The sequence below is a fragment of the Nylanderia fulva genome, unplaced genomic scaffold (assembly GCF_048542155.1).
Source record: "Nylanderia fulva isolate GAGA-0341 unplaced genomic scaffold, ASM4854215v1 Scaffold5, whole genome shotgun sequence".
NCBI classification, from domain to species: domain Eukaryota; kingdom Metazoa; phylum Arthropoda; class Insecta; order Hymenoptera; family Formicidae; genus Nylanderia; species Nylanderia fulva.
Window position 1 is genome coordinate 2,604,579 of NW_028190587.1, and position 19,336 is coordinate 2,623,914.

At 37.5% G+C, this 19,336-nt stretch overlaps 2 protein-coding genes and 1 long non-coding RNA gene across 3 annotated transcripts in view; 2 read left to right on the top strand and 1 right to left on the bottom strand.

Annotated features, from left to right (window-relative positions):
- Positions 1–19,336, top strand: part of LOC114940517 (L-lactate dehydrogenase) — a 142,639-nt gene that overhangs the window by 114,513 nt on the left and 8,790 nt on the right. The gene's annotated exons all lie outside the window — the stretch shown is intronic.
- LOC114940519 (uncharacterized) lies at positions 467–15,997 on the bottom strand. Its single transcript, XR_003821469.2, has 2 exons — positions 15,892–15,997; positions 467–1,562 (listed from the first exon to the last, which is right to left on the bottom strand). It is a non-coding gene; the product is annotated as an uncharacterized LOC114940519 (long non-coding RNA).
- LOC114940518 (uncharacterized) lies at positions 16,235–17,412 on the top strand. The gene is made up of 2 exons (XM_029315231.2): positions 16,235–16,535; positions 17,061–17,412. Exons 1-2 carry the CDS (start codon positions 16,296–16,298, stop codon positions 17,178–17,180), a joined length of 360 nt encoding a protein of 119 aa, XP_029171064.1. The 5' UTR covers positions 16,235–16,295; the 3' UTR covers positions 17,181–17,412.

The window sequence follows — 19,336 nt, forward strand, 5'->3', positions numbered from 1 at the left end:
TTACAAGAACAGCGATATCTTCTCACGCTGCAGTAATTAGACGAACAATCCGAGAGGAATGCATCTATCTATGAGAGCACATCACGCGGAGGGTGAAATTAATAGCCGGTTTGATCGAGTTAAAAGAGACAGCCGTGGTAAGAACGTACTTCTACGCTGTAGCTCGTGCGAGAAAGGTCATTCCACTGCCGTTGCGATGCTGACTGTCGAGGTGAAGGTATAGGGGAATCGACTAACTGAGTGCGCTCTACGGGTGCTTCTAACCCAGATGATATCGCGCTTAGATATATAACACAGAATTTTATGGTGTATTACAGAACGGCATATGGTATATAATGGTTTTATGCGTACGTACTAAACATAACTTATGACGATACAAAGTCGCTTTACGATCTCGTTGAGTCTTATTTTACGTGGATCGTGGATGCCCTCGAAGGGTGCAACAAAGAAGATTCATCAAACCAAGAACACAGAAAATTCGAAATTTATATTTTCTGTTACATCAAATCGATTCTTACAACTTACATTGTTAGTCGAATCTATTTATAAATCTTGTAGACCGAATATTTGTTTATAAAGTACGCGAAATAATTCTAGACTCTTCTGTTACATTTTTCAAGTACTTTGAAGTATCAAAGATTTCAATGCACATTATAGCTTTTTAATTGTAGTCGCTAAGATATGCTTTTAATTAGATTAAAAAAATTAAGATTCCAAGAACACATAAAAGATGCATTACACATAATCATAGTAATATCATATAAACATACGTATGATCTCTTCCTTCCTGACAATTTTTTAAATTAATTAATAAAAATTAAATAATTTTAAAAATGTAAAAGAAATTGATTATTTATTATAAGAAAATTCTGTTAGAGATTGATTCATTAATTAATGACAAAAATTTGAAAGTCATATACCAAAAACATTATCTCATTTTTCATCAACGTGTAATTTAGATATTCAAACGATTAGATTAATTACTAATAAACGCAGATACCGGTAACATTTCATTCGAGTCGATTCCACCAATGTGCATCTCATTTCTGAGTCGGTCAAGGCGAGGTTGATCGATGCCGGTCCGCGTCTTATGAATGAGAGGCAACAGAGGCGGTGTCGGATTGCGGATAGCCGTTGCTTGCATCGAGGAGTGTTCCTGTTCCGGCGACGTGTATTTACTGCCCACGCTCGGTCGCTTAATTATAAAATAATTGTTATTTATCTTCAACATTAGCCGGATATCGGATGGCTTATCCGCCATCTGAACGGCTCGCATTCGCCGGACAGGCTGTTGCTGTTAGGTGCGAAGAGGCCGTGGACTCTGTCGCAGGGATGCGAGGAAGAGGCCAATCTTCCTGGCCGATGCCACGCTCGAGCGCGTCCCAGAAAGAGGACGTGTCGATTTATCTAGGCACTCGATCGAGACGAATTAACGGCTCGGGAGCCGGTAACTTAAGCCGGTGCGTTTGTCGTCGAGACCCCCTCGAATTCTGGCAGCCAAAACGGATGAGCAAGGACCATCGTTACACGCCAGAGCTCCGCCAATTGCGGTTTTCTTCGGGCTGAAAATACAAGCGAGATCGCGATTATTCGGAGACGGCATGAGAATCGACTTTACGATCGAACGCTGTAGCCTCGAGACAAGATTTCATGTTGAAAGTTTATGTATGTGTAGGAGCGTGAAAATAAATTTACTGAATGTTGTTAGACGATTCGAAATTAAAGTTATTAAATTTCAAAGATATTTCTGTTATATAAAGAGGATCTGGAAAAAGAAAAATATATCTCCAGTTAACTACATGAAACAATTTTTTTAATTTATATAAAAATAATGGGATATATATTAATATGTCCAGAAAATATATTTTGTATCACACATGCTTGGATAAATCAATACAAAAATGTCTGCGAGACAAGATTTCATGTTGAAAGTTTATGTATGTGTAGGAGCGTGAAAATAAATTCACTGAATGTTGTTAGACGATTCAAAATTAAAGTTATTAAATTTCAAAGATATTTCTGTCATATAAAGAGGATCTGGAAAAAGAAAAATATATCTCCTGTTAACTACATGAAACAATTTTTTTAATTTATATAAAAATAATGGGATATATATTAATATGTCCAGAAAATATATTTTGTATCACACATGCTTGGATAAATCAATACAAAAATGTCTGCGAGACAAGATTTCATGTTGAAAGTTTATGTATGTGTAGGAGCGTGAAAATAAATTCACTGAATGTTGTTAGACGATTCAAAATTAAAGTTATTAAATTTCAAAGATATTTCTGTCATATAAAGAGGATCTGGAAAAAGAAAAATATATCTCCAGTTAACTACATGAAACAATTTTTTAAATTTATATAAAAATAATGGGATATATATTAATATAACCAGAAAATATATTTTGTATCACACATGCTTGGATAAATCAATACAAAAATGTCTGCGAGACAAGATTTCATGTTGAAAGTTTATGTATGTGTAGGAGCGTGAAAATAAATTTACTGAATGTTGTTAGACGATTCGAAATTAAAGTTATTAAATTTCAAAGATATTTCTGTTATATAAAGAGGATCTGGAAAAAGAAAAATATATCTCCAGTTAACTACATGAAACAATTTTTTAAATTTATATAAAAATAATGGGATATATATTAATATAACCAGAAAATATATTTTGTATCACACATGCTTGGATAAATCAATACAAAAATGTCTGCAGTTCCACTTACGTGGAGAATTTCATCGTGTTCCCAAATTTGAAGTGGCACACCGAAGAATACATTAAAAATTGGACACTCGGAGGAATATCGAAGTTGTTCAGTACTCGTGAAACTGGCAGCGTATTATTCTCTACATATAGATTCTCCGATATATACGTTTCTTCAAGGTCTGGGAGTCGGTCGCAAATCACGCCGCCACGATCGCAAGTAAACTGAATTACGAGCGTCTCGGTTTCCAGCCTCTCTTTGTCATCAGTGCAGAAATGGCACAGCCGACGAAGGGGATCGACGGCAGATCTAAACGACGATCAGGCACGCGCGTTCTACCGCGCGGACGTTTCGATATGTCTGGATGAGATCGGAGCAGCCCGTCGTGCATGGAAGAAACGACGGCGCGAGTATCAGAGGAGCGAGAAGGTGCAGAAGACGAAGAAAAGAAGAATAAGAAGGAGAGGCAAGGGGTCGGGAGTGACAACGGAAGGGATCGTGCAAGAAGAAGAAAGTATCGAGCGATGGAAGTCGTCCAAACGAGATCTCGAAGTATCAGCCAGGCTAATTAATCCCGGAGCCGTCTGGCGCAAATGACAGGAGTGATCTCGATCATTGGGTAATATATTACTGCTCGTTTCAGCAACTGCTAGTCTAGGACGGAATCGTTATACTTGTAACACGGGCTTGGAGAAAAAGTGGTAGAGCGATACGAGAATGAGGGCGGATGGGCGGAGGGTGGAAGGTCTCATTATGACGTGGGAACCTTAAGGCCGAACACAACGGGTAAGCAATGGTAATTTATGACCGTCTATGACCCTGGGCGCGATCGATCACGTATTGCCGCGGTTACTTTGTGTCGAAAATAAAAAAAATCAACTCGAAGAACGAAGTAGAAAGAGAGAAGTCGACTGATGAAACTAGGGGAAAATGTGTTAAAGAGAATTCTTTTAAAGAAAAAAAAAATCAGACTGATCGGTATCGGATGTTGCGAATCGTCGAATTCCAGCATCGAAAATAATGGGAAATTATTTCTCGGAATGATCCAGCTATTACGTGCAACAAGGTAATATTGCAAGTTTGTATTCTGGATATCGCATTACGGTCTAGCTCTATACGTTAGCGGTGTTAGTTCGATCGATTCTGAGCACTAAATTATCGCATGAAATGCGCTTTCAAGCGATAGCACGCGCGTTACGTATCGCACCACCGTCGATATTTATCGCCTCATCGTGATCTCGGGCAAGAAATTGCTCAGAGATCGGTTCTCGTAATGCGGAAACTTTCCAGGTGGGGCTCTTCTCTTTAAACGAGTGCGTCGAGGATATACAATACATTAGGTCGATATCGCGTTTTACTACGCGGACCCGCGACCGTAAATAATCCGGCCGTCCGAATTTTTCGCCCTGCGACGCCGCGGGTGAATCCGAAATTCGGCGGCACGCGAAGACCTCGTAAATAAGAGCGGTTCTCGGGCGGCGAAAAGAGGAACAGGTTTACGAGGCAGAATCCACTACCGTGGCGGCCTTCTCTCTCTCTTTCTCTCTTTCTCTTCCTCCTCTCTTTTTCATCCTTGTCACATCTTACCTTCTCCGCCGTCGTCCTTGCCCGTTCTGTCGTTCTTTCCTCACTCGATCTCCTATCGATCTCCGCTACCTTTCGGCGGCAAAAACGCGGGCACATGGAGACGCATTACTGGCCGCGTCGTTATAATTCGTCACTGTCGCGTAATGATCCGTGAATGTGCGCGCCCACTCTTATATGCTTTCTTTCTGCTCTTCCTGCCATTACCATTGAAGGGCTCCATGGAGGTTGTCGATGGCCTTAACCATCACGCGGTCCTCTTTCTCTCTCGTCTCTTCACCGCGCCGTGGCGTGAAAGGATCGCCAGTTCGCGATCAATAGTTCATTACGAGAAACAAAAATGCGCAGTCCGACAATGGCGCGATCCGTGGCCGCATCGAACAATCGACCTAACTATATATGTATATATATGTATGTCCTCTCTCGCTCTCTCTATCCCGCGGCGAATAACGCGGGATGTGTTGCTCGAGTGCGACGGAAAAATGTACGAGATCACGAGGAAGAGACGAGGAATAAGCTGGGAGAGGGAGAGAGAAAGAGAAAGAAAAGAAAATAAAAGAAGAAAGGATGCGGAGAACAAGGAGAAAGAGAAGATCGAGATGAAGCGTTGGGTGGCTCGGCCAATTCGAGGATTGAGTATATATGATGAGAGAAAGACCAAAGCTCGATATAATAGTGAGGCAACGAGTTATGGGAGCGTATCTTCCGCGCGGAGGAGAAAAGGCCCGGGAGATGGTTACGCAAGCGATGAGATCTATTCACTCCATATATTAGGATCCATTATGGCAGGACCGTGCTGGCATGTGAACTATTCCATTTCGATTGGATGTTATGAGTGGATTTCGTGACATCACCCACATATAGTCCCATAAATCTCTGTGATATTTTTTGCATTTTTATTTGTGTAACAAACGGTTAATTTATATTACTGAATTATATATTGAAGAGAGATACAATTATAAATAATAATTTTAATATTTATAGTTATAATTATGAATACATATTTGCCTTTAAACTTGTATTCTCTCTTATGTGAATTATAAAATTATTGATTAATGATAAAAAAGGAGAGGATCTGTGTTAATATTTTTTAATTGATAATTAAATGCCATGTTTAAGGGTACGGTTATAAGGATACGTTTTCTTGTAGTAAAACTATGTTACTTCGAGTGTTACTTGAGCTATAGACTAGCTATTACAACGTACGATTGAAATTAAACCATCGGAATCCGAGAAGGTCCGTGTTAGATTATCCGGGTCCATATTTTATCTTATCTCTTAGAGGTTCAACTTATCTTCCCGATGGACATTATTTCCGTAGCTATACAGAACGGCTGCTTGTTCTGCACGGTGGTCGACTCTTTTGAAAACGACATCTGATCATCAGTATTAAACAGAGACTATATCCCCTGATATCGTTTATTTAAATCTTTAGGATTGGCGTCGAAAATAAATGAACAAGCAACTTAAAGACTCTTTCTTGATTTATCTATTTTCTATCGGTATTAGGATACTGTTTTTTAATTTTCTCAATTTTTATGTTGGAAAAATATTTTGTTCATATTTTATCCTTTTACAATTTTATTGTAATTGGTCTCGTAATATATATACATATATATATAATTTAACTACATATTCTTATAAATTTTTGATACAATTTTATTTTAATATTTCATATAAAACTATATTTTATTATTGCATTTAAGAATAATTATTATCGAAATAATTATAAATAATTAAATCAATGGAATAAACCATAAGTGTGTGAAGCAAACATTTTTAAACGCATAATTTAGAAATTTTTACCATTTGGAAAGAAATTTTGAATATTTTTTTAATTAATCGACAGGATGAATTGTGCGATGAGTTATTTTATTTTAAAAGTTTGCAATTAAATTGTGACATTTAATATCACCTTTTCTGAGACGAAGTTTTATTACACACTTACAAACATTTTTTTTACATTTTAATTAAAAAAAAATTTTTTTCTATAAAAGCTTTTGTGATTTTGACTCGCGAATTGCATTTTAAACGCGTGCCTAGAAACGCTCATTTCGAGATGTCAGTCGCGCTGTAAACGACTCGAGCGAAGCGAACCGGCGGGTCCTCGGCGGTGTCGTTACACTGCATAAAAGATTCTCGCTTTGCATCCATCGTCCCCGACGTATGTACATCGGTTCTCGATCGAGGAATTCCACGGATTCCCTTGTTAGACTGCAGGTGCACGCTCTACTCTTATCCCCAGGTTCCTCGCGGTCCATTGCCGTCTTTGCTCTCCAAGAGCTCTGGCGTGCCTCGGAGTTTGTCGTCCCGACGACGACGAGACGAGAAAAACGACGAAGACATACATATTTCGAAAATGTTACTCAGCGCACGTGAATGGAAGAGCTTAGGAGGAGAAGGCATGGCGATTCGAACGAAGGAGCGGCTCGACAAAAGGGCTTCAATAAAATAAACAAGTCTACTTTATGAGTTATCCGCAGGGCGAGACTTATATGCCGCGAGAAACGCGGACACGTCGCGAGAGATGAAAGCGAAGGACAAAAAGAAAAAGGGACCAAGATGCGGAATCGCAATTTGAGTAGCTCATTCTGGCTGTCTAATTTTTAACTTGCGTCTCGCTGTGAGCGATACCGCTCGTAGTCTGCGTCGTTACATACCTATATTACCTGGAGTACCTGGTTTAATGGCCCGCTTTCGCGAGAACGATTTCGTTGTCACCTGCAACGCGGATCTGTCCAGTTGCCGAGAGATGTTCCGCGATTTAATGAACATAAGACAGTCTTAATGCGACAACAAATGGCACCGAGTATGCAAAATTACATTAAAATAAAATACTTGAGATCTTTTTTCATCCATAAAAAGTTTTTAAAATGAATAATAACAGAGAATATGAGATTATATTTTTGAATTTTTGTTGATTTGTTCTTTTTCTACAAATTTTAACTTACACTATAAATATTTTATCTTATCTCATGTACCATATAGAAAATCTGTTTTTAGGCAGTGATTTGATTATGTTGTGACTCTTGTCTTGCAGATAATGTGAATAGTTGCGACACGACACAAAGCGTAGATACGACCATATTTGTCTTTGCATTTGGAGAGCATACTTAAATATTATCGACGAAGACGTTACGGGACGGTAGATAGCGACTAGGGGCAACAAATTTCAGCGTCGCACATGCGATTACCACCCATTGCTAGCATGAAATCGAATAACGGATACGTTCATAAATGTCCGATAATTCAGCATGAGATATCGCGGGAACGCGGAGCTTAAATGTCATAGATGTCATCGTAATTAAAATCGATTCCGATTACTTTACGTCGCGGGATCGTGGTTACGATAAAACGAACAAAGCGCGAAACGACATAAAAGGATATAACTGTCGCGTCAAATAGTTTCTGGAATAATCAGAGGCATAATTCACGTTTTGTTCGCGTATTCCCCGGCAAAAATGTTAACGCATGAGCGATACCGATGTTCGCCGATTACATTTTCAATGCGGAGCGAAACGAAAGAACCGGGAATTCGCTTCGGGCGAGTGCGAAAACGCGAGTGCTCGCGCACTCTTCGAGCGTCGAGAGGTCGTTTAAAACATGACAAAATGAAATCTCCAGACCTGGGGACCGTCTTGGAGAGAGAGAGGGAGAGATCGGCTCTCTCTCTCTCTTGCGTAGGTCAATATATTCATTGGCTGAGGAGACCCCATGACGCATTTGCCCGTATACCTTCTTACGTATTGGCGCGTACTTAGAGTGGAAAAAGCTGCGCCGCACAGCGGTTGCACCGTGAAATCGAGTTGACTAGGTATAAATTGTCCGGAAGTGGATGGGTCCGAGATGGGGTCCAACGCGCGTTCTATAGTCGGCCGGTTCTTTTCTCGACAACCTCCCGTGCAAGACGGACGTTTAACTCTTAACAGGCAAGACATCTCCGCCGATCCTCCGTAAATCGCTTTTATGATTCCTCGATTTGATGCGAACGATTCCCCGGAATTCTTCTAAGACAGCACCGTTTTGCTAAACGCAAGAAGCAATTAAGTTAAGCTCTTTATCTTGACTTACGAAGGAAATTAAAATGAAAAAGAAAAAGCTTTCGTGTACGAGAACATCAATATATTCCAATTAATAATGTAAAGCAATCTTCGCCCGTTTAAATACATTTCACATGAAAATTAATTCTTCAATACATTCCGATACGTAAGCGCGCATGCTTGTGTTTCTAACCAGCGAATAAATAGTACTCAAACAGCCTTAGTAAACCTCGCGTATCGACCACATGAGGGGAACTTTATACAGATATGCCTGATGCGTAAGATATCCTCCACGTCGCGACGATTAACTGTCCTCGATGCTTACATCCCGACAAGACATAAAACGCGGGCCGGAACTCCGATATTTCGCGAGAATATGTCAGTTTCGCAGCGTCACTTGCGTTTGTCGGCCCCGTCGATGTTCATTGCGTCGTAAACGTCCGGTCGGACGAGTCTCGCGAAGGTCTCTCGATCGAACGGGTGCTCCTCCGTTCCGAAGGACAGCTCGCACAAAATCGTTTATTGTTTCTCCATGTTCGATCTCGCGCGCGTTAATCGCGGCTCCACGGGGCTGCTTTATTGCGCGTTTAGCTCCTCCGTTTTTCAAGTAAAAATCCGCGACCGGTAATAGCGTGCGGACTTAAGGCGCGAGAAATCGCGCGCGATCATCGCGCACGCAATAATCCTTAGAGGCGGGGTTATATTTCATGTCACGAGCGAAATCATTCTATCGCGAGGATAACATTTTTCCCGACGCCGTTGCATTTAGAATTATAATTTAAAGCGTTCTTCCGCTATGTGAAATTTCGATTTGCACCTGTTGCATTCTGATGATTCAGGCGCGAGAGTTCCGTTACACCAAGAATAATTTTACACGATTTATAGTATCTCACTTAATACTGTTCATGTTTCCATGGAATGGAAAATTAAAATACGCTAATAATTATTAGCGTTCTTCAATCATATGATAAAATCAGATAAGAAATATATGTCGGCTCTCAATATTATTAATAATAATAATACATGAATTTTAAATCGGCCAATAGAGTCCAAGCGCGAAAAATTAATTCTTCGGAACTGTATCTCTTGGTTTGAGATTACTAAGTTCCATATATAAATTAATCTCGAACTTACATATGAAGAAAAATAGGCGAGAAAAATTTTTCTCCATATGTAAGTTCAAGATTAATTTATAAATGGAACTTAGTAATCTCAAACCAAAAGATACAGTTTTGAAGAATTAATTTTTCGCGCTTGAGCTCTATTGACCGATTTAAAATTCATGTATTATCATATGATAAAAGTTTAATTTTTAATATTTTTTAAAAAGACAAGAAAACAAAACGATATAGTTCGAACTATTTCACGTTTAATTTCGTTGGTTCGCGGAGCTTTTATTTAAGATAATCATGGCGTGAAAACGACGAAATATTGTCCGCTTTAAAGTTCGCTTAGAGTCTTTAGACTAATGGTGGAATTCACGGAGAATTATTCGATGGTCCCCGATACGACTCAGGGTAAAGCACTCATGGGCGGTAAAGGCGCTAAAGGGCGCCATTCGGTATTAAATGTCACTCAACCGCGTCGTAAAGCAAAACTGCAGCTCGTCCAGTCAACGGCCCCGAGAGGCTGCACCTTACCGTCGTCGTTCCGAGATGCATTATTGCCGGCCATATGATATCGCGACGACGCAGCAGAGTTAAGGGTAAGAGGAGAACGCCGAGAGAGTCCTTGGTTCGCATATAGCTCGAGCGAATTCTCCCTTCGCCTTTCTCGGGTGCAAAGTTTAATTGCACCTGTTTTTGTGCCCCGGTGAAAAACGCGAATCGATTATCGAACGCAGCCGCGACTTATGCGCCCGTATTGAACGAGGCTTTTTATTCTCCTATTGTCGGTTAAAGTTCGTTAAGCACGTGATATATCGCGCAAATTCTCGATATCTTTGACTAAACAAATTTATCCCTCATCTGATTTTCGATAAAAATTTGTGGAAAAATTAGTTATATCCGAATATCAGAAATATTAAACTTGTATGAAAATATAATTATATTTCTAATTAAAAAAATTAATTTTGAATTGTAAGTATCAACTTATTAGTAAATAATATATCTGTACTTATAAATAAGCTTAACTATATTGAAAAAATATTTTTCTTATATATGATTACATTTACCACATTTTATAACATTTTTCACTGGGTTGTTTAATAAATGTACGTATTTTATTTCGCTGATTTCTTGTTTCTGTCTCGTTATTGTCACAGTAAAGGGACTAATGCTCCACATAAGTAGCATAAGAATCGATTGTTACATAATCGAATGTCCACCAGCATTTTTTCTCGACATGCGCCGATGCTTGTTCGATCATCGGATGCGTATCTCTTCGTAGAGTCAAAGAGCGTATCGTAACCATAACGATTACGAGGGAGTGTCGGAAACGGGAATACGTTCGTCAGGCGATCGTCAGCAAGCTGGAGACCCTCGGTGAATCGCTCGGTCATTCTTCGAAAGAAGTCGTCACGGGACGAGGCGCGTCGACGTGTTTCAGGACCCCGTTACAAGTATCTTCGAGAATATAATATAGGCATGAGGAGAGATGTCGTGAATTCTTTTCTTCTCTCTGGTAGTCCATGTCACCTTGAGATACCGGGTACTTCGTTATCCTCGTCATCGTTGTACTCAAGGACTCGGAGAGGCGGACTATCTCGCAACTATTTAATGGATTGTTTCGCTCAGGCCACTTCTCGTTTTGTATTTTTTTAATTCTTTGACGAAGCGTCGAGGATGGGTGACGTTTAGTAACGAAGAACGCTCGCATAGGCAACGTCGGATTATTCATGCCGGCGCAGCTATCGGCCGGATCATGAATCCCCGTAACGATTACCATTCGTAATGATCGTCGCTTACAAGGCGCGTACAAATCGCATCCTAAGTACACCCTCCTTCTCTCTTTCTCTTCTTTGTACGAGCGCTATTACGTTATCGCGCCGCGTCTAATAGCGCGATTTCCCCTGGAAACGTCGTGTACGCGTCTCATCGTAATCGAGCTTTCATAATCATACCTCACGCGTTGGACACTTATGTAGATATCTATGAATAATTACAAGCTCCGCGCGCGATAGGGCTCTTTTCCCAGCTATTCTTTTAACGTCATCAAAAGATATACATCTAAATCGCAAACGGCGAATCAGGTAAAAATCAGGTAGCTTATCTTTATATTATATATTTATGCGCATAATGCACGAATGTCCGCGCAGAGAAAGATTAAAGCAAAGTTTCTTTGAAGTATCCGACATATTAAGGAACACGGATATATGTTTTACCTCTGCAGTGTGCTATAATTCTTTTTTATTTTTATTATTAAATTTTGTAAATTGTATTAATGTATTATAAAATGTAATATCTCTGTTGCATCTTTTTAAAAAAAAATTGCGATATGTGACAAACTTCTTATTTTTTTAATTTGCAGAATGTGTAATATCTCCTATAAATAAAACTTCTTATATATATTCTGAGAAAGGTGATTCGAAGAAAATATTTTAAACAATGTATTGATGTTAATATTAGCATGTTCCCAATCAATTTTAAAATTACCCAACCGCGACAATCAGGAAACGCTCGATTTTTTTTTCTTTACGACAGACTGAACGCGCCGAAAACCGGGCTTCTTCGATTATCCACGCGCGAACGGAACGAAATCGACCGGTGTGAGCGTATCGATAGGTCGCCGGTCGGATCGGCGCGTACAAAATTACCAGATCATCTGCGTGGCTGCGTTCAGCCTCTCGCAGACGTTTTCTCATCCCTGTTCGAGTGTCCCGAACGTGATCGCACCTAAATACGACGTGACCTGGGAATTCAATGCACATCTTTTAGGTCAAAGGATGGATAAAAGAGGGCGGTGTGCATGAAGAAATTAAATCGTACGGACCACCAGGAAAGGTGGATCGGAGAAATTGCATCGTACTCCGAGGTACATTCGCGAGCTTTCGTTCTTCCCAGCGTTCTTTAAGAGCGAGTGAATGAAGTGATTTTGAGAGAAGAAGAAACACAGAGAGCGAGCGAGAGGCAGGAAGCATATATGAGAGAGAGTGCAAAGATGAGGAACCGAAACGAAGCCGCTGAGAGCGGAGGAGAGACCATTGCGCAGCCGTGCGTTAAAAATGAAGACATTCAGATGGAGATATGATTCTATATAAATCACCAAGCCAGGGCCGTCGCCGCGCCGTTCTGCCTGACCACTTTTCTGTCTCTCCTTGCTCTCTTTCTCCCCCATTCTTTCTTTCTTTCTTTCCTTTCTCTCCATCGGATCCGCGCGTGCAGCTCTCCTTGCGCCGTCTTCCTCCTTCATTTTCATCTTTGCGATTCGACCCACGATTCTTGGCGCGTTCCCTTCTCTCTGTTGCTCCTTCGAGAGGCGCGTGACCGGCACTTGTACCGGTGGCAAAGGGATTCATTTGTTTTATCTCGCCGATTCCAATTAATATTTATCGTCTATTTGCCTGACCGACAATATCTGGAAGATAATGGGCCACCCCTTTACATACGTGCTCTGGCAAACCTTATAACACTAAGGTCTATTTATTATCTTCTTCCGTTTCGGTTCGGCGCAATTGGCTTCTCTCATCGGTATCCGCGTTTGATTTGTCGAAGACGGATTGCGTGAATCGACATTGCTGAATGCTGTTGATTGGTATCTTCTAGAGAAGCCACGTTTATAACATATACATCTAGATAAAGCCCGGAGAGAAGTACTGTTTAATAAGAACGGGTAATGGTGGAGTCCGATATCGCGTTCAATGCATCGTTCTAGGTTCGACCGAAAAATATAAAACAAACCCATGATTTTAATCTTGATTTATCGCGCGTGTTTCAGGAAGTGAAGTCGATTCGGTGCAACCTTCTCGCATTTCGTGCGTGTATGTACGTATGTACGCGATGTATGGGCGCGCTCGCGTAAACTCGCTAGCGGTTCCAAGCGCTGTCACTATAATGAAACTAGATTAAGGATTTCCGGGAAAAGCAACAATTTGCACACGGAAGCGTCGTTTTAATATGTATCATTACGGCGATGCACTTGCGCGCCAAATCAACGGATACAAGCAAGACGTTCAGGCATCGCGTTTCAGATTTCCTCTTCCGCAATTGCCCGAAGAGAGTGCGAAAGCGCGTTTACACCTGACTATATACAATATAACCGCGCCGTGCAAAACGATGATCGCTTATGAGAACGGAGTTTATATACCGTTGCTATTCACCACATAAAATAAATCAGCCATGATCGAACAGCTATGATACAGTCATAGTTTCTTGAGATAATTTTGAGCGAATTATTTGATACGGAACACAACATTTGAAGAATTATAGACGAGAAATACACTGCTTTCAATATACTGGAATGTGTTAGAAAAATATCACATCAGCTGAGAGCTAATTATTTAATTATTGATAGATAAATGATAAGCAATCGTTCAAGAGCGAAGAATAAATAGTAACGTGCTCGGATATTAATAATTATTTTTATTTTTTCAAATTCCTTATGCAACGATGAAATGATATTTATTTATTGTTAATTTAAAGTACTTGACTATGTACACTATTATATGCATCCATTTTCTAATATATTCTACTGCAATGCGCTTATAAGCTAAATATCTAAAAGAGAATTGAAAGATCTGTTGGAATTTAAATATTGTTGTACTCGCTAAATCTCGAAAAAGCAAAGAATAAGCAAAGCCTAAACTGGCGCGGTTCGGTCAAAGCTGTTGTCGAGTCATTCGAGAGGCGATTTATTATAAATCGAAAAGACGAATGGAACGTGCCGGGGTGTGTATCCCTAGGCTTACATGTACTTAAACAGGCGTTTAACATAATTCATGTACTCCGAGTTCTCTCTTTCTCTTGGTCTATCTTTTTCTCCCTCCTTCTCAACTTTCTATGACTGCATCCAGTTCTCATCTTTCGTCTTGGCTACCCAGCGTATGCACCTCACGCTTTCTCCCTTCTTTCTGCCATATCCTCTCTTCTATATTTATCCTTTCTCTTTCTCCTTCTCTGTTCTCTTGTGACCAGATAAATGTGCGTGCTGGATGAGATGCGCTCATATAAATGCAAAGTGACTTAAGGAATAGTTGAGCACGATGCGAGCAAATTGCAGAACGAAATGTTGTGCTTCTTATGAACGGAAATAAAAGTGTCCGCGGGCTCATTTTTATGGGATGGACAAATTGTCTACAAAGGCAGACGATTAATGGAATATTTTATTTCGTTTATATGCAACGATTCTGGATAAGATATTCTGGATAAGATACAATGGCATTTTAATTTTCACAGATTATAAAATAGGATGCTATTAATAAAATATAGTATGTTTTGTTAAAGTTGTTAAACATTTTTTATTATCATTAATTTTAATATTGGTAATGGCAAATTATTTTAAATCTCTTTCTGTCTGTGAAAATATTTAAATAAAACGGTAACACTTTAATACATAAATAATGTAAGTCTCGAGGTAAGTCTCTTAAGATACGCAAGGACATATACGCCAAATTTCAGCTACGTTAACGTCTTCATGGGGTATCCTTAGGCAAACTGTGCCTCGTGAAGTATCGGTTCTCTAATACATTATGGTTTATATCAGTATAAGCTTACTCGGTAACGAGATTCATACTTTAGTCATTAACATACGAACATTACAAAACGGTTGGCGCGCCGTTGCCTCGTTATCGGAGAGCTAAAGCGATTCGTCTATGTCTACAAAGAAACATTTCCACAGTGATTCAACGTGACTGCTAACAGTGGCCAGGAAGTCACACACCGTTACAACTCTCACCACATCCATATCCTAATCACGATTTAAACTCTTCGGACACGCCAACACGAAGCGATAGATCACTGTAGAATATATTAACACCCAATGCTTTGATGGCCAAGAGAGATAGATAGATAGATAGATAGATAGATAGATAGATAGATAGATAGATAGATAGATAGAGAAAGAGAGAAAGAGAGAAAGAAAGAGACAGCCCAATTTCAAATTTTCTATCTAATATATCATTGCTGCAGACAATTGTATTTATATTAAATATCTTTCGATAAAAGACACATACATCGATGTTGCAGTGTGTTAAAAAAATTTGAATATTACATTACTTCTAAACATTACATTAAAAAAATAATTGTGCATCTGACGAATACTTGGAAAAAATTTGAATAAAGTATACAAAATATGTAAAAATATTAAAATGTTCTTTAATCGTATTACATCAAACTACTCAATTTTTGTAACCTAATAGACGATTATGTGAAAATAAATAATAAAATTTTATATGTGATTCAAGAAAATTTGACTCGCTGAATAAAGTCTTACGAATGTTTACGTGATAACATCTTTAATTATTCCAACAACAATTGAACAATTTACTGATAATATATGCGGCTTACGTCATGCAAATGTAGAAAACTTTTTTATAAATGTCTAATAAGAGAAAAGGAGGGAGAGAAAGACAGAGATTTTAATGAGATTTTAAGAAATAATATAATATTGACTCACACATTTCATTTCCTAGATAGAATAATAACTCATATAAAGCAACTCTGTGGAGACGTTATTTAACTAATACAATAAACGTAGAAACGTGTTTTGTACCGTAGATATATATGTGAATATCTCAATACATAAAACATTATGCAAAACATTTATTTCCTTAGGCAACTTTATATTCGACGATACTGTTTCCTATTACTAAGGTAATATTAAAATATTGTTTTATCTTGAATTTTAAAATAGTGTTAATATAAAGTTATATAAAATGTTAATAAACTTTAAAATTTTCCAGATTAGATAATGTTTATGGAATTTTGATCACGACTTTTGTAGTATAAGTTGAGGCATCATCAAGACGTGAAATTTGATACGTGAAATTTAAATTTTTGATATTTTATAAATTTGTAACAATGAAGGTGATATATGTAACTTTGTTAGTTGCTGTTGTTGCGATTATCATGATCTCTGATACTACGGCCGAAGAAAAAAAAGTTAGCGAAGAAAAGAAACAGACTGGGGAAGAAGTGAAACGTATTTGGGAAGAAATAGAACGTGGTCTAGAAAAAAAGGTAGACGAATGGCTCAAACGTAACCTTAGGCCTAGTACTATACGCAGACTTGAGACACTGGGACTGTGGGTTCTAGATGAGGTACGAAAGCGTTTTATGTGTATGTTAATAGGGTGTGTGCGTGCATCTTTTAATATTTATATTTGTACATTGAAATGTTGATAGTTTTTTTAATATAAATCGTGTATTAGAATAATTATTTAAAAACAATATAATTATTATATTGTGTATAATGTATTAGATTTAAAAAATTTGCACATGAAATATATGTTTGATAAATATTTTAGAAAAACAATCGTAATATATAGGAAATACGCGGAAAAAGTTGTATTACATAAAATTATAAAATTTTCAACATTGTAAATCGATTATTGTATAAAAATGGATAATAGATGTGTCTTTCCACATAGTAATTCATAAGAAATATGTGAAATAAAATTAATAGAACATTATTTATTTATATTTGAAGAAAGATAAGTCTTATATATAGAAGAGTGAAAGAGTTTTGTATACGAATGTAACATATGTAACATATCTTTCTTTATTTTGCAAGATATAAAATTGTAAAGTTGGAAATTAAATGTTTATTATTTTCTTACATTTCAGATTCTTATAACTTTGTCAAATATAGTCTTCAATGTTGGTTGGGAAGAGACATACGACTATCTATTTGGAAATTACGGAATGACGAATATACCATATTTCCCATTAGGTGTCACAATATAATATATATAATCTCATTTTATGATACACAATAATCAGCAGATTTTTCAACTAAAATACAAGTATTCTATATGATATATCATTTGTGTGTGTGATATCATGAAGAATTACACAAAACAATATCTCCGTTAAAATTATATAAAATAATAATTATATAAAATTATATAATTAATAATTATCGTTCTATTATCGTAAAACGAAATATCTTGTACTAATAAATATCAATGTACATGTATTTTTGTATAGTTTATATTTATGTCTTATTAATCCCTAAATTAAAAATTTTGATAGATTACGTTACTATAATGTAAAAAAAATCATTATTTATATATTATATATATTATATGTAATGTGTTTTAAATTCCACAACAACATTTCATATAAATTGATATAATTATTAATATCTATAATAAAAAGATTTTGTATTTAATATAATTATCACAATTTTTATTGAAAAGTAGTAATACTGTGATAAATAATATTCCTTTTTAGAATTGTATGATATACTCCATTATTGTTTTACTATTATTATAAAGTTAGAGTTAGCAGTTAAAGTTTGAATTTTGCGTATCATGTCTTCGTGATATTTTAATGTATATTACAAAAGTCACGGTCAAAATCATAAACACATCATAAACACATAATCGGAAAAATTTTAAAGTTTATTGCGCAAATTTTATATATATTATAACTTTATTTAAATATTATCTTAAAGGCTAACATAAAACAGTTTTTTAATATTAGTAATATCAAACAATATTATTGCATATAAAATATAATGGTACAATAATGTTTATGTTCATACTAAAAAATTTTTCCTTTGGTAGTCACGCAGATAATAAAATTATTATTTGCACTATCAAACATTGTACACTAAACGTATAATGTGAAATTCTATTTTATTATTTAGAATTAAATGTTATATTGTTTTATCACATTTCAGGAATATGCTTGACAAATAATTATGAAAAACAATACGTAGGCAATATACAAAAAAAAATGTCCAATCATATTACATAAATTATAAAATTTTTGACGCTGTAAACTGATTGTATGAAAAATGAGTAATTGATACCAAGTTTTACGCATAGAGAACAAATTATAGTAATTTTCGGTAATTGTTGTTATTCAGGAAATTTTATTTAGAAATTTAATCAGATATTTTGAAGTATTGATATTATACAATACATTTTTTAAAGATTGTATGTATGTGATATCGTTTTTTTTTTTTTCAACTCGGAAAGCTCATATTAAATTGCATCTCAGAGATTAGGTGGATCAATAAGATCAGTAAGACACGATACGAGATCGCGATGGCTCAAATCCACGCTACCGCGCGCGCAAAGAGAAACGGCGTGTTCGTTCGAGTCGGTGGCCTTGACTTATGATAGTGCAAACGCGGTTTTTAACGTGTCATCATACAGCGGTGCTTTGTTATTACAAGCAGAAGCTCGTAAAGCAACGACGGCGGCTTCACCACAGCGAAACGTGGCACGACGCGACGAGGGTGTATAATGCACGCGGTCCTACATAATTACCGCGTCGCAGGGAAGCTTTATGACTACGCGCACTTGGCGAGTATTAATTTTCTCTTTCTCTCTCTCTTTCTCTTTCTCTCGCTTCAGAACATGCAAACTTGATAACTGGGACAGAGACGGAAAACAATCTGAAGAAATAAGAGAGAACGAGAGAGAGAGAGAGAGAAGAGCAAAGAAAGCAAACGACACCGTATTCGGAGGAAAAGAGACAGGTTGTGTGCGGAATTGCGCCGCGACGCGAATGTGGAGATAGCGCAGCGCGTGCTGCGTGTTGCGCTTCTTGCGCATAGGCCCATCATTCTCTTATTCCCGTCCGCGCCCATCGGTCGCTTGCGTTACTCGTTCGTCTCAGCATCACTTCCAAACTACCTTTTCATTTTCTCTCCTCACATTCTTTCTTTCGCGCTTCCTTCCATACACCCTCGGGATTAATTATCGTCGGCTGGAAACGTTTAACGTTTACATCTTTTTCCTTGCATAAAAACTGAGTTAATTCTTTACGTTTGTTGAACAATTTTACGGTACATCTGACATTTTATCTTGTAATTCTAAGCGAGATCATTAAATTAGGTGTGTTATTTTAACGGTATATGTTTTCATTCGACGTATATCTTGGAAGAT